The sequence below is a fragment of the Rhinopithecus bieti genome, unplaced genomic scaffold, assembly GCF_001698545.2.
Source record: "Rhinopithecus bieti isolate Rb0 unplaced genomic scaffold, ASM169854v2 scaffold_15146, whole genome shotgun sequence".
NCBI classification, from domain to species: Eukaryota; Metazoa; Chordata; class Mammalia; order Primates; family Cercopithecidae; genus Rhinopithecus; species Rhinopithecus bieti.
In genome coordinates, this window is record NW_016808195.1 from 764,036 (window position 1) to 788,271 (window position 24,236).

The 24,236-nt window shown below is 41.2% G+C and overlaps 2 protein-coding genes across 4 annotated transcripts in view; both read left to right on the forward strand.

Moving 5' to 3' along the window:
• The window catches only part of ADRA1B (adrenoceptor alpha 1B), a 96,592-nt gene extending 95,870 nt beyond the window's left edge, over positions 1–722 (forward strand). The window contains exon 2 of the mRNA XM_017885721.1: positions 496–722. Within this exon, the coding sequence (XP_017741210.1) occupies positions 496–500 (5 nt within the window). The 3' untranslated portion in view covers positions 501–722. The remainder of the gene's footprint in view (positions 1–495) is intronic.
• TTC1 (tetratricopeptide repeat domain 1) overlaps positions 635–24,236 on the forward strand; it is a 58,107-nt gene continuing 34,505 nt past the window's right edge. The window contains exons 1-2 of one of the 3 annotated variants that reach the window (XM_017885723.1): positions 635–728; positions 2,160–2,518. In XM_017885723.1, the coding sequence (XP_017741212.1) occupies positions 2,189–2,518 (330 nt within the window). In that variant the 5' untranslated portion in view covers positions 635–728; positions 2,160–2,188. The other 2 variants (XM_017885724.1, XM_017885725.1) reach the window with 2 other exon arrangements.

Below are 24,236 nucleotides of genomic sequence, written 5' to 3' on the forward strand. Positions count from 1 at the left end.
TATATATATATTATTGAGGTTAGTCTGAGTGCAGTGGTGATCACAACTAGTTACAGATCTTTTTGTTTCCTCTCTACTCCCACTGTTTGACTTGGCTAGCCCTTAAAAAATAAAAAAGGGCCGGGCGCAGTGGCTCACGCCTACAATCCCAGCACTCTGGGAGGCCGAGAGGGAGGATCGTTTGAGCCCAAGAGTTCAAGACCAGTCCGAGCAACATAGTGAAACTCCGTCTCTACTAAAAATACAAAAAATTAGCTGGGCGTGGTGGCGCGCACCTGTGGCCCCCGTTACTCGGAAGGCTGAGGCAAGAGAATCGCTTGAGCCGAGGAGTTTGACGCTGCAGTCAGTGGAGGCTGTGATTGCACCACTGCACTCCAGCATGGGCGACAGACTGAGACTGTGTCTCAAAAAAATTAAATAAATAAATAAATAAATAAATAGTGAAACGAACACCACAGAGACATACTTCCTTTTGTCCTTTTTTCTCTTCTGCAGAGTAACGCGAAGTCTTGCCGTAACCCAAGATGGCAACCATCTCTCAAATGTCACGCCGTACAATGACGTCACACAGCGACCATGCCTTTCCTCCCTGAGAGTTTCGCTACATTTCCCAAGATGCTTTGCCGACAGCGGCGCTATTAGTCGTCATCGACGGAAGCGCACCTGACTGAGCGGAAGTAGAAGATCTCAGAGGCTAAGAAGGTGGAGACTGGAGAAGCTGTGAGGTTGTGAGTAACCCCGTGGGTCTAAGCGTCTTGGCTGTGAGGAACGAAGCTAGGGAATAATCTGCTGGAAGCACGAGGCGTCGCTTCCCTAACCCTAGGAGCTCAGACTCCTGTGTTCTTCCAGTAGACCTGGGAGCCAAGAGAAATAAGACATTGCTGTGGAGGCGAAGTCTCCGTATTAAGGTCTTGCTGGTTTTTAAGTTTTCTTGGAACATACTAGGGCGAATTCAGACTCTTGCCGTGACACAAGGGTCGTTGGCGTGATTTTGCTGCGACTAGAGCAATTTACATTTTTGCAAATCTCTAGCAAATTTTTGCAAATATCTGGGCTGCTGATGCTCTGACTCAGCTTCTACAGCAGTGGTTCGCAATTGGCTGCACGTCAGAATCACCTGGGATAAAAAAAAAACAAAAAAAACAAAAAACACTCTGATGCCCTTGCTTGACGCCACACTAATAAATCAGAGTTTGGTTAGGGTCTGAGCAGTGGTATTTTCTAAATCTCTAGTGTTCTCTTGGGCAGCTAGGGTTCAGAGTCACCCTTTCTGATGCTTGACTCTGACCCCCATGGTGATTCTGATTCGGGTCACCTGCGCGAAGGTTCCCCTTCCACTGTAAGCTGCGGGGGCTCTACTACACGCATTTGGGTTAAAGTGATCACAGTTTGGGCACGGATTTTATTTTGAGGTACACTAGAAACGTATTCTTGGGTTTCCTGTGGTGGTGCTGAAAAGACGGACCATAATTTCTTACTCGTGCCTTGGTTATTCATTCTGAATGAAGATTAGGGCTGCTTCCTTTTTCTTGTCACTGTTTTACTTTCTGCGTAATTTTTGCTATCCAAACAACGCGAACGGTGGAATATAGAAGAGTCACATTAAAAACGGCTTCTTTTGTTGCTTATTAGAAGTTCTGGGCGGGGCGCGCTGACTCACGCCTGTAATCCCAGCACTTTGGGAGGCCGAGGCGGATGGATCACGAGGTCAGGGGTTCCAGACCAGCCTGGCCAAGATGGTGAAACCCCGTCTCTACTAGAACTACAAAAATTAGCCGGTGGCGCGGTGGCAGGTGCCTGTAATTCCAGCTACTCGGGAGGCTGAGCCAGGAGAATCGCTTGAACCCGGACGCAGAGGTTGCAGTGAGCCGAGATCGCGCCACTGCATTTCAGCCTGGGTGACAGAGTGAGACTCCGTCTCAAAAAAAAAAAAAAAAAAAAAAGTCTAGTACCAGATTTGATCAGGAAGGGGTCTCAGTTAAAATGACATTTGACATTATTTTACTTATAATCTATATTTTTAAATAATGAATTCCAGTGAAAGGAAGTTACGGTGTGTTTTTTGGCTGTAATGCAGAGGTTTGTTTAGGTTTAAAAGAGAACTTTTAAAAATATAAGCACCATTACATAGCAGTTGTTTTGTTTTGTTTACCCCCCAGCTTTAGCGTCACCTCCCTCACTGGACAGCATGGGGGAGAAGTCAGAGAACTGTAGGGTTCCAGAGGATCTGTTGAATGGTTTGAAGGTTACAGATACTCAGGAAGCCGAGTGTGCTGGTCTTCCAGTTCCTGATCCCAAAAGTCAGCATTCCCAGAGTAAGCTGCTCAGGGATGATGAGGCCCATCTCCAGGAGGACCAGGGAGAAGAGGAGTGTTTTCATGATTGCAGTGCCTCATTTGAGGAGGAGCCAGGAGCGGACAAGATAGAGAACAAATCTAATGAAGATGTGAATTCCTCTGAACTAGATGAAGAATACCTAATAGAACTGGAAAAAAACATGTCGGATGAAGAGAAACAGGTAAATTATTTTATTTATTGTGCAAGAGCTGCCACTTACACTGCATTTTAAAATGTGATCTATACTGTATTGTAGACCACCTCATCTGTGGTAAACAATAACTTGCCCCTTTGTCTTTTTATGGCTTTAGTAGTGTTGGATCTGAGATAAATCGGTGGCATGACAGGGAAACAGAGTGTGTCTGCTTAGCAAAGAAATTTTCATTATTTTCTGTGAACCTTGAGTTATGTTCATCTTGTACTTCAGGAGTCTGTAACATAACAGTCTTTTTGTTTATTTTCAAAATGTATATATGCTTTTTAGTTTTCTGTTATAACCTTTTCTGTGGTTGGCTGCTGAAATTTCTGTAATGAACATTTTTATGTTTATGCTACATTTATGTTTATGAACATTTCCTGTTTATGCTAATCCCTTGTTAGCAAAATATGACTGCCTGAATATCTTGGTGGAGTTTTGGTTGCGGAGGTCTTCAGGAACAGAATTGTGTATGATTATAGCTAGCTATCGTTTGTTGAATGCCTACAATGTGCCGTCCGCTGACTTAAAATGTTTACTTGTGTTTTCATTAATCCTCACAACATGCCTATGAAATATATACTGTTATTTCCCCTAAGGAAACAACTTGGAGTGGTGAAGTAATTAGCCGAAGATCAAATGCCTGATGAATTGCAAAACTAATTCTCAAATCAAATCTGTTTGATTCCAAAGCCAGAGTGTAATGTAGAATGTAGTAACAAAAACATCTGTCTTCCTACAAAGCAGATAGACTAATAAAATGTACAATCTCCTGTTTCTTTGCTCTGGGGCCACACCGTTAACTGAGCAAGCCTTCACTTTTGGAGACTGAAGTCCTGCTGTCCTACCTCCTTCTGATTGCACAAGCAAGTTAGTTTCTGAAGAGTTACTGTAATAGCTTCAGTTTGTCTACAAAGAACGTGAATGAGATTGTAGTTTATGCCACTAACGAGCTCACTCACTGAACAGGTTGTGATACATTGGTAATGAGTTGAGACAATAAATGTTCAGCCTAAGCCTAACAGTGGGGGTGGGAAGGTAGCCTGGGGTGGGAAGGAGCATCTTCTCTTTCACTGTCTCCTTAGACACTTTTCATCATCAAATCAGTTAGCTTTCATGTGAACGTGTTCGCTTTTGTGCTAGTGTGCGCCACCAGAACAGGAGGAAAAAGGGCAAAAATGAGCCAAGTTCATAAACTATCACAGCAAATACAGCTCAAAAAAATTAAGTACTGCTCCATAACATTATAGCAGGTTTCAGGCTTTTTAGAAACACTGATTATGCATCTATGTTAAAAAGATAGCAATGCTTTTCTGATACCTTAATATATTTTGCCCTAAAATTAAATTAATTTTCTAGTGCCCTCTGGATTTGACAGTTGAATGGTTTGGCTCAAGGTGTCACAAAGTCTGATCCCCACCTCTAATTTAGTAAAGCCTGTTTTGTGTCTCCTAGGCCAGAAAATCATACTTTCAGTTCTATAAATACTTTTGGGATTTTTTTTTTTTTTTTTTTTTTTTTGAAGACAGGATCTCGCTGTGTCATCCAGGCTGGAGTACAGTCATGTGATCACGGCTCACTGCAGTTTCAACCTCTTGGGCTCAAGTGGATCCTCCCACCTCAACCTCCTGAGTAACTGGGACAACAGGCATGCACCACCCTACCTGGCTAATTTTTATGGGTGTTTTGGTAGAGACAGTGTCTCACCGCGTTGCCCAGGCTGGTCTCCAACTGCTGGGCTCAAGCTATCTTCCCATTTTAGCCTCCCAAAGTGCTGGGATTACAGGCGTGAATCACCACACCTAGCCAGGATAATTATTTTTATTGCCTGTAAGTCATATTCTAAGTAGAACAATACTTTCACTTTTTTCGCTGCTTTTAAAAATTGAGTTATAATTTAGTGAAACAGTATATCAGTTCTCATGTGTAGAATGCGATGAGTTTGACAGTTGTATTCACCTGCGTAACTCACATTTCTATCAAGATAGAGAACATTTCCATCATGTCAGAAACTCCATTTGTGTGCTGTATCAGTCGTTCCTTTCCCAACCACACCAGTCTCTGGTTAACCACTCTTCTGATTCCTGTCTCATAGGTGGTTTTTTTCCTGTTCCAGACTTTCATATAAATATAATCAGACAGTAGTATTCATGTTTAAAACATAAATATTTTCTATTTATATATCAAAGTGTTTTTATAGCTAATTTGAAATTTATAAGAATATCTCATAACAGTAACATACAGCAGTGCTAGTCCTGTTATTTAGAGAAATGTAAGCCACTAACTCTACTTTAAGGAAATAATCTATGAGAGTACAAATTGCCTTCAGCTAACTGTGGTACTAATCTATTAGCTGTTTTTATGCTATTTTGATAAATATCTTTCCGAAATTTTCAAGAAGCCAGCAAAACAGATGAAGAAATGTCTTCTGCATATATGGTTTGGCTTTAATAGCTCATCAGGGACAGGATAGTATTATATTTGAATCTTTTAAAATAGATTAAAGTTCAGATAGTTCAACAATGATTTAAAAAAACATAAATGGCAAAAAAATGTGAAAAGACTTTCAGCCTCATTAATAATAATAAAAAATACAAACTAAAACATTATGTCTCATCTATCAGATCAGAACATTGATCTGATGTTGACAAGGAGAGGATGCTGGAACTCATATACTCATGTTGGGAATGTAAATTGTTATGTCACTTCATGGGACACATACCAAATTTTTATGTGAACATTTCTTTAGATAGGGCTATCAATAGACTCCTCTACAATGATAGGAATGTTCTACATCCTTCACCATGCAGTATGGTAGCTGCTGACTACATCAGGCTGTTGAGCACTTGAAATATGGCTATTATGGCTGAGAAACTGTATTTTATTTTAATTAATTTAAATAGTCACATGGGGTGGCTCACACCTATAATCCCAGCACTTTGGGAGGCTGAGGCAGGCGGATCACCTGAGATCAGGAGTTCGACCCGAGACCTGCCTGGCCAACATAGTGAAACTCCATCTCTGCCAAAAATAAAAAAAAAATTAGCTGGGCCTGGTGGCAGGCTCCTGTAATCCCAACCACTCAGGAGGATGGGGCAGGAGAATTGCTTGAACCCGGGACATGGAGGTTGCAGTGAGCCGAGATTGCGCCATTGCACTCCAGCCTGGGAGACGAGCGAAATTCCATCTCAGAAAATAAATAAATAGTCACACAGGCCAGGCACAGTGGCTCATTCCTATAATCCCAGCACTTGGGAGGCTAAGGCTGGAGGATCACTTGAGCCCAGGAGTTTGAGACCAGCCTGGGCAACAGAGTGAGACCCTGTCTTTCCAAAAAAAATTTTTTTTAATTAAAAAATTTTTTAAAGCCTTTAAAATAAAATAAAATAACCACATGTGGCACAAGCCTATAGCCCCACCACTCAGGAGGCTGAGGTGGGAGGATCCCTGGAGCCTGGGAAGTTGAGGCTGCAGCGAGCCATGATCACGCTACTGCACCCCAGCCTGTGCAACAGAGTGAGAACTTGTCTCAAAATGAATACATAAATAATTTTAAAATAAAATCGTCACATGTGGCTAGTAACTACCATATTGGACATGACAGCATTAACCCTGATTTTTTTGTAGCCATTTATTTCAAGGAAATTATTAGAAATACACACAAAATTATGTACATAGATGTGTTGCAGCAGCATTCATAATTTTGGAAAGCTAGACAGTATTAAATAGGGTATTTGTAGTATAGTAAATATATTTGGTCTTTGTCCCTGGTTCCTGTTACAGAGCCCCTAAAACCCTTGGAATTTTCTGATAGTGTATCTTCTGTTATTTTTATTTTTTTATTTTTTTTGAGACAGAGTCTCGCTCTATCGCCCAGGCTGGAGTGTAGTGGCCAGATCTCAGCTCACTGCAAGCTCCGTCTCCCGGGTTTACGCCATTCTCCTGCCTCAGCCTCCCGAGTAGCCAGGACTACAGGCGCCCGCCACCTCGCCTGGCTAGGTTTTTGGATTTTTTAGTAGAGATGGGGTTTCACCATGTTAGCCAGGATGGTCTCCATCTCCTGACCTCGTGATCCGCCCATCTCGGCCTCCCAAAGTGCTGGGATTACAGGCTTGAGCCACCGCGCCGGGCTCTTCTGTTATTCTTAATGTACCCCTTTTGATAACATCTGAGTTCATCCTAACGAGATAACTTTTAGGGTATGGCCTATCAATAGCCTAAGGATGGGGCCAGTCACCAAAAAGACTAAGTGATTAGAGGTTTGGAGGGTTGGAACTTTTGGCACCACCTACTGAAATCCAGGAAAGGAGGAGGGTGAGTGCTGGAGATTAAGCTCCATTAAAACTTTTTTCTTTTTATGTTTTGAACCGGGTCTCACTCTGTTGCCCAGACTGGATTGCAGAGGTGCGATCATAGCTCACTGCAGCCTTCAACCTCCTGGACTCAAGCTGTCCTCCTGCATCAGTGTCCCAAGTAGCTGGGACCACAGGCACCCTCCACCACACCTGGCTAAATGTTTTTGTATTTGAAATGAGGTCTCACTGTGTTGCCCAGGCTGGTCTCGAACTCCTGGACTCAAGCAATATTCCCATCTCAGCCTCCCAAAGTGGTAGGATTACAGGTGTGAGCTGCTATGCCTGGCTTATAAAAACTCCTGAACAAGAAATCTGATGAGCTTCCAGGTTGATGAGCACATGGAAGTGTTAAGAGGATGGCACCCAGAGGGAGCAGGGCAGCTCTGTACCTCTTCTCCCTCTGCCTTTCCCTGTGTGTCTCTTCACCTGGCTGTCCTATATCCTTCATAATATCCTTTATAATAAACTGCTAAGTGTAAGTAAAGTGTTTCCCAGAGTTCTGTGACCCAGTCTAGCAAATTATTGAACCCAAGGACAGGGTGGTTAGAATCCTGTGCTAACCATTCAGTCGGAATCACAGGTCACAACCTGGGACTTGTGATTAGTGTCTGAAGTGGGGCCAGGCTTGTGAGACTGAGCTCTTAACCTGTGGGATCAGACACTGGCTACCTGGAGATAGTGACAGAACCGAATTGAATTATAGGACACCCAGTTGGTGTCCGCTGGAGAATTGTTTAGTGTGGAAGAAAACTCTCATCTGTTGTCAGAACTATTGGGAGTGTATAGTAGGAGAGAAAAATATGTTCTTCCCAGAGTATTATTTAAATTTTGTTGTTATATTTATGTAGTATACAATGCAGTTGTTAAAGATAAATCTTGGCCGGGCATAGTGGCTCATGTCTATAATCCCAGCACTTTGGGAGGCCAAGGTGGGCAGACCACTTGAGCCCAGGAGTTCAAGACCAGCGTGGCCAACATGGTGAACCTCCATCTCTACTAAAAATACAAAAATTAGCCAGGTGTGGTGGCGTGCACTTGTAGTCCCAGCTACTTAGAAGGCTGAGGCACAAGAATTGCTTGAACCTAGGAGGCGGAGGCTGCAGTGAGCCAAGATCACGCCACTGCGCTCCAACCTGAGTGACAGAGTGAGTCTCTGTCTCAATAAATAAATAAATAATTTTTTGAAAAATTCTTTAAAGATGAATCATAGGTATTGACATGGGAAGCTGCCTGTAATGTAATGTCAAATTAATTAATCAGGTTATACAACAGTGATGATTTCTTTTAAGTTAAACTAAACCTATGTGAAAGTATGTTTATACATATAAATTTGAAGGGTATACACCAAAGTGTAAGCAGTAACTTTTGAGAGGTGCGATTATTAGGGAATTTTAATTTATATGTAATACAATTTTGTAATATTTGCTTTTTTTACAGTAAGCCTATATTCCATTATACCATTTTAAGAATATAAATAAGTAAAAATTGATTACTTTACAACCAAAGTGTATGCCCTACCACAAAAGCACATAAAGCCGACCCCTGAGGATTTGGGAAAGAAGTGCTATTCCGTATAGAGTCTATGTATTATTAAAGGCTTCTTGTGGACACAACCAAATAACAATAGCCAAAGTCTGTTAATCAAGCTAACCTCACTTGTCCTGTGGCTGAGAAGATAATTTAGGCTCAAGTACAGTGTCACTTCTCAGCAGAACTCATAAATCAAGAGTAATTGAGGAAGAAAGCAGTTAAGATTTGGTAAAAAGCAGGAAAAGCTCTCAATGGGAGTATAGTGTATTTGTGTGTTTATTTCAGCAGTGAATCTTAACTGTTTGTGAAAGCTTAAATGTAGACATGACTACCCATAGGAGTGAAATTTTAGCTAACATTTGAGATGTACTAGGTATGTGAAGCAAATAATTGGTTCCGAGAGGCTTGGCTAAGGTGAAGGACAGATGTAGCAGCAGACAAGAATTGCAATAATAACATTATGATACAAAAAATGCTATCTTAGTGTGTTGGAGCTGCTATAACAAAATACCTTAGACTGGATAATTTATAAATAATAGAAATTTATTGCCGGGTGCGGTGGCTTATGCCTGTAATCCCAGCACTTCGGGAGGCCGAGGCAGGCAGATCACAAGGTCAGGAGATCGAGACCATCCTGGCTGACACGGTGAAACCCTGTGTCTACTAAAAATACAAAGAATTAGCCGGGCGAGGTGGCGGGTGCCTGTAGTACCAGCTACTTGGGAGGCTGAGGCAGGAGAATGGCATGAACCTGGGAGGCGCAACTTGCAGTGAGCCGAGATCACGCCACTGCACTCCTGGCATGCAGGAGTTGCCTCGGCGACAGAGCAAGATTCCGCGTCTCAAAAAATAAATAAATAAATGAATACGTAATTCTGGAGGCTGAGAAGTTCAAGATCAAGGTGCCAGCAATTTCAGTGTCTGGTGAGGGCCTGTTCCTTACAGATGGCACCATTTGTGTTCTTACGTGGCGGAAGGGGCAGGGCAGCTCCCTTCAACCTCTTTTATTAGGACACTAATCCATTCATGAGGATGGAGCCCTTATGACTTAATCCCATCCCAAAAGGCCCCACCTCTTAATACCAACACAATGGGGATTAGGTTTCCACATGAATTTTGGAGGGACACATTCAGACCATAGCGAGTGTTTATAGTATTAGGACCTATGGCACATACTGCAGAATGCTGGTATTGATTCTATAAGAAAATCGCCTTTTATGGACTGCTTGTCACAGTGCAGTTTCTTAGGCCTCATGTGTAAATTTCCTAGGTAATTCATATGCACATGCTGAGACTTGAGGACCACTGTCATGGGCTTTACACAGTCTTCCTCCATTAAATAGCTATTGAATGAATAGCGTCTTTATCTCCCCCATGAGAGCCAATAATTGGCCTTACAAGTTACAGAAATTTTTTTATCACATTTATTCAAGTAATATTTGCATTTCTTCCACACACCAGGCATTGTTTGAGGCCCTGAGGGATACAGTGGTGAACAAGACAGAGAGGGTTTCTGTTCTCTCATTGGGGAATTAGGACAAAATCTTAAGATGAAGTGATGCAGGGTTGGGTTGGAAGGATGGTGCTATGGTTTGAATGTTTTTCCCCAAAATTCATGTTAAACTTAATCCTTGCTGTGTAGTATTAAGAGGTTGAGCCTTTAGAAGGTGATTAGAAGAATCAGTATCCTTATAAAGTATACCAATAAAAGACTTGAGGGAACCTGTTGGGCCCTTCTACTCCCCTTTCACCAAGTGAGGATGCAGAAAGAAGGCACCATGTTGAATCAGAGAACATGCCCTTTACCAGACACCAAATCTGTTAGTGCCTTGCTCTTGGCATTTCCAGCCCCTACAGCTGTGCAAAATAAATTTCTATTATTTATAAATTACCCAGTCTGTGTTATTTTGTTATAGCACCCTGAGTGGACTAAGACAGATGGAGAGACCTGCTTTAGATTGGCTGGTCAGGAAAGCCTCTCTGAAGAGGTGGCCTTTCAGCAGAGCCTGGGGGAGGGTGGCACTGGGAGCAGCCAAGTGTGTGACCGTCTGAGAGGCAAGCATTGCAGACAAAGAGAGCAGTTGAATAAAGCCCTAAAGTAACAACAACCTTGGTGTTTTGACATGTTCAAGGAGTGGAAGAGCCTATGGCTGAAGCATAATGATTAAGGAAGAGAGTGGGCTGATAGTAGGCAAGGGTCTGATTATGGAACAGTTCCTAAGCCATGGTAAAGAATTTGAAGTTTGTTCCAAGTGCAGAAGGAAACAGGTGGATAATTTTAAGCCAGGGAGAGACAGGAGTTATTTACATTTTAATAAGAGAATTCAGTTCTTATACAGAGAATGGAGGGGTATAAGGATAGAGGAGGGACATGAATGGAACATTTGAGACCAGTTAGGCTCTAATGCAGTAGCCCGGGCAAAGATAATAGTAGCTTGAACTGTGGATCTGAAGAGAAATGAATGATTTCGGGATGTATTTCAGAGGTAAAGCTGACCACACATTGCAGTGGATTCGATTGGAGGAATGGAGTGAGACTTTAGAATGATTCCTTTTCTTCAGCTACTGGATGGATGGTGGTGGCCTTTATTAATATGAAGAAGATAAAGGAACTTTGAACTCATCCAGGTTCTGGTGATTTAATTCTTTCCTGCAAACGAACATTTTCATTTGTAAGCCAAAATGCAGATTTAGTCATTTCAGTAGGTTTGCTGCCTTTCACTAGTGGTTTGCAAATGGTATTCATTTACATATACACATAAGGGATCCAAAAGTCTGTCGCATGGTGAACATGGATTCAGAATGCATGGGATCTGGGATTTTTAAACATTAGGCTCTGAAAATTTTAAGGATTGTTCTTTAAGGTCATTTTCTCTTTAGGAACCATTATCAAAGCTTAGAAGTCTCAGTTTAGAACAGAAGTTATATTTTAGTCTCTTCCCTCTGTCATTTTTCCTAAATTCCACGTTACTTAATCTTTTGGATTTCCACATTTCTGCCACCTTATTGCATCATTTTCATAATCTAATCAATGTTGTGGCTGTGGATGTGTTTGCAGGGAATACTCTCTTGATTGCTTCCAAAAAGTTTTCAGTAACTTCTTCCATAGTGGCCTGCATAGTCCTGTTAACTCCGTGAGCAACCTTTCTGATTTTGTTGTTTCCCTTTTCTTTCTTTTTTTTTTTTTAATTATTATTATACTTTAAGTTCTAGGGTACACGTGCAGGTTTGTTACATATGTATACTTGTGCCATGTTGGTGTGCTGCACCTCTTTCTTTCTTTTTTTTTTTTGAGACGGAGTCTCGCTCTGTCACCCAAGCTGGAGTGCAGTGGTGCTATCCCTGCTCACTGCAACCTCTGCCTCTTGGGTTCAAGTGATTCTTCTGCCTCAGCCTCCCGCGTAGGTGGGGCTACAGGTGTGTGCCGCCACACCCAGCTAATTTTTGTATTTTTAGTAGAGACTGGGTTTCAGCATATTGGCCAGGCTGGTCTCAAACTCCTGACATCGTGGTCTACCCACCTTGGCCTCCCAAAGTGCTGGGGTTACAGGCATGAGCCACCGCGCCCTGCCTCCTGCCTCCTTTTCTTTCATTTCTTGTTTTCTTTTGGTTTTTTGTTTTGTTTTGTTTTTTGTTTCGAGATGGAGTTTCACCCTCTCGCCCAGGCTGGAGTACAGTGGCATGATCTTGGTTCACTGCAACCTCTGCCTCCTGGGTTCAAGTGATTCTCCTGCCTCAGCCTCCCGAGTAGCTGGGATTGCAGGTGCCCATCACCACACCTGGCTAATTTTTGTATTTTTAGTAGAGATGGGGTTATCACATATCACCATGTTGGTCAGGCTGGTCTCATACTCCTGACCTCAAGTGATCCACCCGCCTCAGCCTCCTTTTCTTTCATTTCTAATGGACATCTTTTGGAACTAAGGTAGTCATTTTTACCAACTTCTTATAGAGTTACCACTGTTGAACTTAATGCTGTGTACAAACGATTAAATCAAATCCTGGAAGGAACTTAGATTTCCGATCCCAATTTTGTTTATTTTTATTTTTGCAGAGGCCCTTTCACTTGGCCTCCCAAAGTGCTGAGATTACAGGCATGAACCACCCTGCCTGGCCTGATCCTGAGTTTAAACCAGAGGAAATAAGGATTGCTTGCTCTCAAACAGGGGTCGTCAACCCCTGGCCATGTACTAGTACCAGCCTGTGGCCTGTTAAGAACCCAGCCACACAGCAGGAAGTGAGCAGCAAACTAGTGAGCGAAGCTTCATCTATATTTACGGCCACTCCCCATCATTTGTATTACTGTCTGAGCTCCGCCTCATGTCATATCCGTGGTGGCACTAGATTCTCGTGGGCTCGTGAACCCTATTGTGAACTGCGCATGCAAGGGATCTAGATTGTGGCTCCTTATGAGAATCTAATGCCTGATAGTCTATCACTGTCTCCCATCACCCCCAGGTGGGACCATCTAGTTGCAGGAAAACAAGTTCAGGGCTCCCACTGATTCTACGTTATGGGGAATTGTATAATTATTTGATTATATATTACAGTGTCATAATTATAAAAATAAAGTACACAATAAATGTAATATGCTTGAATCATTACGAACACCCCTCCCCACGACCCTGGTCCGTGGAAAATGGTCCCCACAAAAGCAGTCCCTGGAACCAAGAAGGTTAGGGACCGCTGCTCTAAAATATTTGAAAGTTAGTGAGATATGTTTACATTATTTGCTGGTAGAAAATTAAAATGGCATTCAGTATTTCCTGTGTTTATTAAGAAAGGTCACTTAATAAATAATGTATGTTTACATTATTTGCTGGTAGAAAATTAAAATGGCATTCAGTATTTCCTGTGTTTATTAAGAAAGGTCACTTTGTGTAGATCAGTGGTTTCCAGACTTTGTCGTGCCTAAGCATCACAGGAAATGTATTAACCATGCAAAGCCTGAGAAGTGTCTGATACCACACACCTGTGAGGCCACAACCAGGCATCTGCTTTATTAGCAAGCCTCCCAGGTAATTTCAATATAGGAAGAACTGTGGCCACCCCGTGGGAAACAGATCCAGATGGACGCAGATGACTGAGCTTCCAAAACAAGAAGTATTGACCTAACCCGTACATTGACTGCATCCAACATCGGAAGAACTGAATGGGAGGTTTTCTTTTACCCACATCTGTTGATCAAGGTCTAAAAACAACTTGTTGGGCCGAATTTAAGCAGTCCTGACAGAAAATTTATTTCTATTAAATTGTGTTTTGGGAAATAGAATTTTCTGATTTAAGAAACAAGGGACTGTTTCCAAGATTAATTCCTCATAGATCAGTCATTTTTTCCTCAGAAGGATAATACCTACTGAGAGGCAGTTTCTAACTGTGGCTTAGATCTAAAGATTCTTCCCTCATGCCTCCCTAGAGGACCTGTAAAGGTGACTTGTGGAAAGAACAGATATGTCTTTATATATGTAAAGCAAGTGATATCTGATTTCAAAGAAGACAAAACCAAAAGCTTATTTTTTTAATGATAAGGAATTCCCTTCAGAATAATTTGTAGAAGTGGTGTCCCTAGCCGTTCCAATATTTGCATTCCAAGTGTAGTTTTCTCGTCCCACCTACATAAGACTAAAGCAGAAGGTTTTGTTGCATTTGCCTCCATTTTCCAGCAATTGACCAAGTATGTAGCTCTCTTTACTCTCTCTTTTACTCCAGCGATTGATCTCTGGGTACTGTGATTCTTGGGTACTGTGCTTGGCGTAAAGTGTATGCTGTTTTATTTTGTAGCAATTACCTCACAAAACTGCAGAGGGCAGCAGAGAGCTGCTGATAGATTTATAATATGGACATAAGCTTGCTGGAGCGACAGTCTTGGTTTTATCCATTTGTCTGTTGAGCACATGCCTACCGTAGGATTATTTAAATATGAGATTATTGTTTAAATGTATTTCATGCAAGTTTTTACTATTTAATAATGATAGGTGGGATATACACTTGTAAGCTCCAAGTCAAGTGTGTTTATGTTGTATTCACTGACCTAAAGTAAAAGAAATACCCTACTCAGCCACTGCATTGTAAGAGTGGTTTATTTATAAGAGACTAGAGGAGCACTGTCTAACATTTTGCCTTGCTACCCCAGGATTTTAAATTATATCAGTTGAAGTTCTGTAGCTTGGATTTTTGGGTTTTTTGAAGGGTGGTTTTTTTGTTGTCCATTAAAAAATTAAATTCAAGCTACTTCTAATATTTTAAGCAAGTGAATCAATCCATTTGAAGCTCTTAGCACAATGTCTGGCTACATACTAAGTATTATGAGTTTTAGCTCATTGAATGAGTTACACAGCCATGGAATCAGGCATCTTTGGGTAATCTAAGCAGATAGGAGTACTATGTTAGTAAATAGGAAATGACAAGGTAAGATTATAGCCAAGTCATGGATATTTGCTTTACAGGAAGAGTCTTCACTTAGCAATATTAGTGTACCATTTTTCATCCTAACTAGCATTTAAAGTAATTTGTCTTCTTTATGCAAAGCAGTTTATAATGTTTATATCCTTGATTTGCTAATTTTATTCAGAAAGGACACTTGTAATAGTTTCCACCCTTATTTCTTTGTTAGTTAAATGAAAATTAACCCACATATGCTATAGATTCAGAGTAATTCTAGAAATTGAGTTATTCGTTCAGCAGACATTTGTTAGTACCTGCAATTAATAGACAAAATTGGCCTGGTGCGGTGGCTCACGCCTGTAATCCCAACACTTTGGGAGGCCGAGTCGGGCAGATCACCTGAGGTCAAATTTAAGACCAGCCTGACCAACAAAGTGAAACCCCATCTCTACTAAAAATACAAAAAAATTAGCCAGGCGTGGTGGCATGTGCCTGTAATCCCAGCTACTCAGGAGGCTAAGGCAGGAGAATCTCTTGTACTTACTGGAGGCTGATAAGCAGATGTTGCAGTGAACTGAGATTGCATCATTGCACTCCACCCTGGGCAAAAGAGCAAAACTCTGTCTAAAAAAAAAAAAGACAATTTTTTTTTTTTTTTTTTTGTTTTTTTTTTTTTTTTTTTTTTTTAAATAGGGTTTTGCTTGCCCAGGCTGGAGTGCAGTGACGCAATCATGGCTCATTGTAACCTCCAGGGATCAAGTGATCCTTCCGCCTCAGCTTCCCAGGTAGCTAGGACTACAGGCATGAGCCACCACGCCCAGCTAATTTTTTTTTATTTTTAGTAGAGGCATAGTCTTGCTATGTTGCCCAGGCTGAAGTTTTCTTGAAGAATATGGTTTTCTCTGTCAAGAAACTTATAATTCAGCCAGGAAGACGTGTAACTATGCTTACGTTTTTATTTTAGGTAGTTTCGTGTTTTATCAGTATACTCTGGTTGGCATGTAAGTGTCAGGGAGCAATGGGTGGAGCTTTCTCTGTGCTGTGTACTTTAGCACAGTGCCTGCACTTTATGTGCCGTTAAGTATGTTAAAAAACTGTCATTACTGAGGTAGGAATTTCAAGTCCTTACTGGAGGCTGTATTTAGCTCTTGAAAGAGAAAAATTATTTCCCAGGTGGAGAGTTCTATTTTAACTTTTATTTTGAAATAACATTTTTTAGAAAGTAGCAAAAAACAGATTCCAGCTTCCCCTAGTTTTAACAGCTTACATAGCCATAGTGCAGCTATCAAAACCAGGAAATAAACATTATTACAATGCTATAAACTACAGACCTTATTCAGATTTCATCACATTTCCCATGAACGTCATCTTTTCTGTTCAGGACCCATTGCATTTAGTTTTCATGTCGCCTTGATTTTCTCTAGTTGATGATAGTTCCTTTGTCTTTTTTTTTTTTTTTTAAGAGAGACTAGAGTAGCCCAAGCTAGAGCACAGTGGCATGATCATAGCTTACTGCATCTCAAACTCCTGGACTCAAGTGATCTTCCTGCCTCAGCCTCCCTCATAGCTGGGACTGCAGGCACTTGCCATCACACCCAGCTAATTTTTTTTTTTTTTTTTTGTTAGGACACAGGGTTTTGCTTTGTTGCCCAGGTTGATCTTGAACTCATGTGCTCAAGTGATCCTAGCACCTCAAAAGTAATAATAATAATAATAGAACAACCTAAGTCCTGTGGTCCAAGCCCTTGATTCAGTGAGGAAAAGGTTTGTTTTTGTTTTGTTTTGCTTTGTTTTTTGAGACCAGGTCTTGCTCTGTCCCCCAGGCTGGAGTGCAGTGGCATGATTCCATAATTCCACTGTAGCCTCGACTTCCTGCTCCAGTGATCTTCCCACCTCAGTCTCCAGAGTAGCTGGGACTGCAGGCATGAGCCACCATGCCCAGCTAATTTTTGTATTTTTATTTTTTGTTTTGTTTTGTTTGTTTTTGAGACGAAGTCTTACTGTGTCACCCAGGCTGAAGTGCAATGATGCAATCTCAGCCCACTGCAACCTCTGCCTCCCAGGTTCAGGTGATTCTCCTGCCTCAGCCTCCCAAGTAGCTGGGATTACAGGCACCTGCCACCACACCTGGCTAATTTTTATATTTTTTATAGAGACGGGGTTTGACCACGTTGGCCAGGCTGGTCTCAAACTCCAGACCTCAGGCGATCCACCTGCCTTGGCCTCCCAAAGTGCTGGGATTACAGGTGTGAGCCACTGCACCCAGCCTAATTTTTGTTTTTCAATAGAGACGGGGTTTTGCCGTGTTGCCCACGCTGGTCTCAAACTCTTGAGCTCAAGCAGTCCACCCTCCTTGGCCTCCCGAAGTGCTGAGATTACAGGTATGGGCTGCCACACCCAGTGAGATTTATTTTTGACATAGGTCTCAAAATGACTATAGATCAGAACTCTGGAACTAAATAACATGTTTTGGAGCAGTGTCATCCTCTTTTCAAATGCCCTAGTTCTTGACACCAAGGGAATTACAAGTGACTTTTTCTTTAGAACTATGAAGCATATAAGTTCTGTGTGTTCACCTTTTTGCAGCAGTTTCTGTGCGTTACTCAGTTCTACTTCTGCAAACAATTCTTTATTTCCACACCTGTGGAAGACAGTATGGTCTTGTAGTTAAGAGCATGAACTTTGTTGTTTTGTTTTGTTTTGCTTTGTTTTGTTTAAAAGACAGGGTCTAGCTTCGTTGCCAATGCAACTCCTGGGCTCAAGCGATTCTCCCACCTCAGTCCCTCAAGTACTTGGGACTAAGGTGTGCACCACCTCACCTAAAAACATTAACTTGGAAATGTTAGATCTCTCCTAGCTCTATCATTTACCTTGGCATAAAATGGGATCATAAGGATTAAATGACTAGCAGACAAGAGCAATCAGGAACTGTTAACTATAGCTATTAAGTCAAAATTCAATGAACATAGTCCATAAAATATTTCAGGTCTAGAATAGAACATAGAAGATCTCTTAAAAATCATTTTTAGATACTTGGTTTTCTAAAGGTTGCAAGCGTACATTCCAGAATGTTATAGAAGTATGACAACCTCAATTATTTAACTCCTTCAAGTTATGAAGAAAAGTTGTTTGGCTAGGGATGTCAGGGTGAGAGAATTTAGAAAGGAGTACACTGGAAGCTTCTGAGGTTCTGGCAGTGCTCTCTATCTTAATTTGTATAGTAGTTTTGTGAATATATATTTTGCAACAGTATACTAAGTGGTACATTTCTGTATGTTTTTCTGTGTGTATTGTACCTCTGGTTGTTTAAGCAATTTCTGATATTGGGGTATTGAAATCTTCAACTTTTGTTGGATTGTCTGTTTCTCGTCTGAATTCAGTCAGTTTTTCCTTTATGTGTTTTATGGTTCTGCTGTTAGATACGTATACACCTGTAATTGTTATGTTTTCCCAATTTGTTGACCTTTTTACCATTATGAAATATCCCCTTTTTTGGTCTCCAGTAATATATCTTGTCTTAAAGCCTGTTTTGTCTGATAGTACTTCAGCTACTTCTCTTAAGGTTGCTGTTTACACAGTGTCTTTTTTTATACTTTTACTTTCAAACTGTATATGTCTTTGAATGTGAAGTATGCATCTTATAGTCAGCCTATGATTGAATCTTGTTAAATCCAGTGTGATAATCTCTGCTCTTTGAGTTGTTTAGTCCATTCATATTTAATCTGCTTATTTATATGGTTGGATTTACATTAGTCATTTGTCTTTTACAAGTCTCATGTGTTCTTTATTCCTGTTTCTTTTTTACTGCCTCTTTTTGTATTAGATAATATTTTGTGCATGCTATTATAATACTTTGGATTTTATTAACTATGTTTACTTTTAGCTATTTTCTTAATGGTAGCTGTAGGAATTGTAATGCACATCTTTTTATAGTCTAGTTTTTCGGAATTTTTTTGTTTTGTTTTGAGACAGGGTCTCACTCTGTTGCCCAGGCTGGAGTACAGTGGCCGCAATCATGGATCACTGCAGCCTCCACCTCCCTGGGCTCAGGTGATCCTCCCACCTCAGCCTCCTGAGTATCTGGACTACAGGTACACACCACCATGCCCAGCTAATTTTTGTATTTTTTGTAGAGATGGAGTTTTGCCATTGCCTAAACTGTTCTCACACTCCTGAGTTCAAGTGATCCACCTGCCTTGGCCTCCCAAAGTGCTGAGATTACTGGCGGGAGCCACTGTGCCCAGCCCTACTTTAGTTTAATACTACTTACTTTCAGTGAAATGTATTGATAGAAGCTTTGCTTTAGCATAGCTCCATTTCCTCTCCTCCACTTTGAACTATCATTGTCATGTACATTATATCAATATATGTTATAAACCTAACCACTGAGTGTCATTTTATAATCTTTTGTCTTTTAAAGAAGTTAAAGAAGAGAGAAAATAACGTTAGAGTCTTATATCTGCTTACTATTTCTGGTGTTCTTCATTTCCTCCTGTGGTTTTGAGTGACCATCTACTGTCATTTCCTCCAGCCTGAAGGACTTTAATATGTTTTGTGAAGCAGGTTTCACAGCAGTAAATTCCCTTTGTTCGTTGTGGAAGTCTTTATTTTGCCTTCATCTTGAGGTAGTTTTGTTAAATGTATAATCTGTCTTGAAAATTTTTCTTGTTCACCATTTTAAATATATCATTACACTGCCTTCTGCCCTCCGCTGTTTCTGGTGAGATGTCGGAAATTAGTAGTCTTGTTGTCTTTTATCATTTTTCTCTTGTGGCTTTATTTTCTCTTTATCTCTCATCACTCTTGACATGGTGGTGTCCTCAGATGTAGATCTTTCTAGTCTACTTGAGGTTCACTGAGATGAGCTTCTTGGATCTTTAGATTAACGTTTTTCATCAAAATTTTAAAGTTATCAGCCTTTATTTCTTCAAACATTTGTTCTGTTCTTCTCTTTCTTCCCTTCTTCTGGGTCTTCCATTCATGTCAAGAGGGTCCTGTTCATTTTTCTTCAGTCTTTTTGCTTGGATAATTTCTTCCAATACAACTTCAAGTTTACTTATTCTTTTTATTTTTTGAAGCAAGGCCACACTCTGTGGCCTAGGCTGTAGTGCAGTGGCACAATCATGGCCTCAACTTCCTGGGCTCAGGCGATCCTCCCACCTCAGCCTCCAGAGTAGCTGAAACCACAGGTGCGCACCACCACACATGGCTAACTTTTTTGGCTTTTTGCTAGAAACAGGGTTTCACCATGTTGCCCAGAATGGTCCAAACTCCTGACTCGGGCAGTTCACCCACCTTGACCTCCTAAAGTACTGGGATTACAGGTGTGAGCTACTGTCCCTGGCCTGTCCAGTTTTACAATTGGCTTTAAGGAAAAGGATTTTGTCAACCTCCTTACTTCACCACATCAGAAATTCCACCTATTTTTGAACTGTGTAAATAATGTTTTTTATTTTCAAAAAATAAAATTAAATCAGAAAGGATGAGAAAAAAAAACAAAGCTTAAAATTGACTATAAACAGAAACAAATTACGTAACAATCATGAATTGATTATATAGAAAAGATAATTCCATTAACTTTGGACACAGACTCTGACTGCAACAAAACCTTGAACTTTTTACATAGTAGGTTCATTGTTGGTAATGATATTTGTATAGTAATTTTGGAACTCTTGTTTATTGTAGGATAGAGCAAATTAATAAAGTCACCCTTCTGAGAACCAGAGTTTTCACTGTGGAGGAATGTGAGGAAGAACCCTCTGTTGTTGGATTTCACTTGTATGTGTTCTTTGGACTCATAAGGGTTTCATTTTGTTGAAGATGTATTTCCTGGGTTTCTTCACTGACAGGGCCTAAAAGCAGTAACACCCTAGTAACAGTGAACACACTGACACCAGATCTTTGTTTCTAAACACTGTTCCACACTAAGAGAATCCAGGACTCAGCTGAATGGGGTGACTCACACCTGTAATCTCAGCACCTTGTGAGGCTCTGGTGGGAGGATCACTTGAGCCCAGGAGTTTAAGACCAGTCTAGGCAACATAGTGAGACCCCCCGCAATCTCTACCAAAAAAAAAAAAAAAAAAATAGCCAGACGTGGTGGTATGCACCTGTGGTCCCAGATACTGAGGAAACTGAAGTGGGATGATTGCTTGAGCCCAGGAGGTTGAGGCTGCAGTGAGCCATGATCTCTTTAGCCTGGGTGGCAAAGCGAGACCCTGTCCTTAAATAAGTAAGTAAGTAAAAATTGATCTAGGACTTCTTGGAGATATGGCCAGATCTAGGGTAGGCAAAGTACAGAATACTACACCCAGAATATTACGTAAACCTGCAACAAAGTTAAATAAACCCAGGTAAAATACCCATGCAGGTTCTGGAAGTGGGCTAGGAAGGCTTGAACTGGAAATCCTAGAGAACTCAGTTACCTGGAGCATAGTTTAAAAGGGCCGTATGGGATATGGGTGGGGCCCACAAGAGGGGGACCTTGACGAGAGCCTCTTCTGCCCAGGTCTGAGGGCCAAAAAGCCCTCTACAACACATGAAACCATTTAAGCATTAAGTAACACTCCAGATTTTTTGCAGTGCTTTTGTTGTGTTCATAATTTAAAACAATCTCTAAGGCAGAATTGAATTACAAAACTAAAAGCAGTATGTACAGTCTGCATTCAAAGAAAGATAATGTGGGAAAAGAAGTAAAAGGTGGCCCCAGGGAGGAGCTATGGTTTGTACTAGACTTTGAAAACTACAGAAAATTTGGTGTGAGAGAGTTGGGAGGAGGATATGGAAGAGATGCTCCGTGGAAGGACATGGGGGACAGATAAGCAAACAAATGGGATGAGGGAAAAGCATAGTGAGCTTTGAAAGACAATAGCAATATCAGACTGTCTAGCAAAGAGGACTTGTGTTGCATAGGTTGAGTAGGTCGGAACAGAAGCTTGATGTAGTGTGAACAAGAGATTTCTGAATCTTGATTTTTCTCATCTGTAAAATGAGTCAAGACCTCCATGTCCACCTCTCAAAATTATCTTGAAAAACAAATGAGCTAATGTATGTGACAGCAGATTTTCAGCAGTGAAGCGCTGTACTGGTGTAGGTTGTAATGAATTTTGAATACCAAGTTGAGAAGTTTACAGTTGTGGTAGTAACTTTTCAAATAAGCTCCATTCGTTGAGAGCGTTGTCTGTTTGGGACTTTCCTTGGCAGTTCCTCTGATGATTTACAATGCAGGATAATGTCACTATTTCCCCCTAAGTTTTCAGTGATGGAGAAGAAAGTACTGAGTAAAGGGCCTTATAAAATTTCTTTGGTTTCCATTTCTATAGAAGTATAATTCAAGATCAGATATTTCCCTGTGAGGCCTCTCTGGAATGTGTTAAAAGGCATTGTGGAGGTATGTAAGGGCTTTAACCACATTAGAAGCTTCTGTTCATAGAACAGAACCTGGAAAGACTCCCCTGATAGTGCTGCAGAATATCAGCGCTGCCGGCTCATGTATGTGTGAGTGCTTCTGGCACCTAGCATGCTAAGGAAGACCCATACACTATTTATCATATCTATCCTTGGATTCCAGTAATATTGTACTATATGCCTGTCATCCTTTGGAGAAAGAATATATTCAGCAGAAAAAAACTCCAGTCTTTGTACTGGGATCATCATTTCAGTCTCGGCACAGCTGGGAAATAGTTCAACTTTCTCCTCAAAGTGCTATTTTTAGCTGTTTCCAAGGAGATGTTCAGCATGATACTGATAATTGCATTACTCTTAATTTGCACAGTCTGTGGAGAGGGAAGCAGCAGTTCTTTTTCAGTGTTTACTACTCAGTGGACCACTGGGTTGTGATTTATCAGTTGAAACAATGGGATGCCTTACTTAAGAGTAGTTGACCTCAGCTCACACCTGTAATCCCGGAACTTTGGGAGGCCGAGGCAGGTAAGTCACTTGAGGCCTGGAGTTTAAGACCAGCCTGGGCAACATGGCGAAACCCCATCTCTACTAAAAATACAAAAAATTAGCCAGGTGTGGTAGCGCATGCCTGTAAACTCAGCTACTCAGGAGGCTGAGGCACGAGAATAACTTGAACCTGGGAGGTGGAGGTTGCAGTGAGCCAAGATCATGCCGCTGCACTCTAGACTGGGTGATGGAGTGAGAGTCTGTCTCAAAAAATAATAATAATAACCTCCAGAATTACATTCTGGAGCCTTTCACTTGGCTAGCTCAACTTTGAGTCCTTCAAGTTAGAAAGGCAAGATGAGGGCTGGGCACACTGGCTCACACCTATAATCCCAACACACTGGGAGGCTGAGGTGAGAAGACTGCTTGAGCCCAGGAGTTTAAGACCAACCTGGCCAACACTGTGAGACCCCATCTCTATTAAAAACAGAAAAAAATTACCTAGGGGCAGGCAGTGATGCTTGCTTATAGTCCCAGCTACTCAGAAGGATTGCTTGAGCCCAGGAGTTCAAGGTTACAGTAAACTCTTATGGTGCCACTGCACTCCAGCCTGGACAACAGAAGGAGAGCCTGTCTCTGAAAATAAAAATAAAGACACGGTGAATATTTCTTGAGCTGGCTGCTCCAGCTGGCCCTTAGCACTAATTCCTTTCTTGGCTTTGCCCATTGGGAACTTGATGTTATAAATTTCCCAAAGAATGATTGGTCTCCTAAAACATGAATACACATACACACGCTTACTTCACAAGAGCCTGATCTGGCGGTCTGATTGATTCATCTGTGTTCATAGAAGATTCCTAATAAGTTGGCTCTGAAGAGAAGATTATAGATCAGAAAGTAGCTTAAGATTTATAGTTAATGCTAAAGAAATTGAAAACTCCTAAAGGATGGGCATTAAGCTCTAGTAACTTGATGATTTAACCCCTCTATGAAGAATTTGTTTCTTAAATAACTGTTAACTGAATTTGTTATGTTGTCTTTGCTCGCCAGCATCCAATACCCCTTCCTATTTGGAGGAATTCTCTTGTGTTGTAATCTTATTGAGTGGTAGTACCCCATGTCTCTCACTTCATGCTCTGACAACCAAGGCTTGTGATCGATGCTTGGTATATTAGATGCTTCTGACCAAGAACTTGAATCCAGATTGAGTGAAGCAAAGAAAATGGAATGGTTAGAGTTGATTTGCTACCATCGCAGCCCTGTCCTGGCAAGTCTTTCACTAAAAGACACTCATGCATTCTGCTTCTGCTTCTTGACAGAGCCTCCTTGAGTTCTACTTGCTTTCTTTTTTTTTTTTTTTTTTTTTTTTTTTTTTTTTTCTTGAGACGAGTCTCACTCTGTCTCCAGGCTGGAGTGCAGTGGCACAACTTTGGCTCACTCCAGCCTCCACCTCCCAGGTTCAAGCAATTCTCCTGCCTCAGCCTCCTGAGTAGCTGGGACTACAGGCACGTGCCACCACATCCAGCTACTTTTCCTTTTTTTTT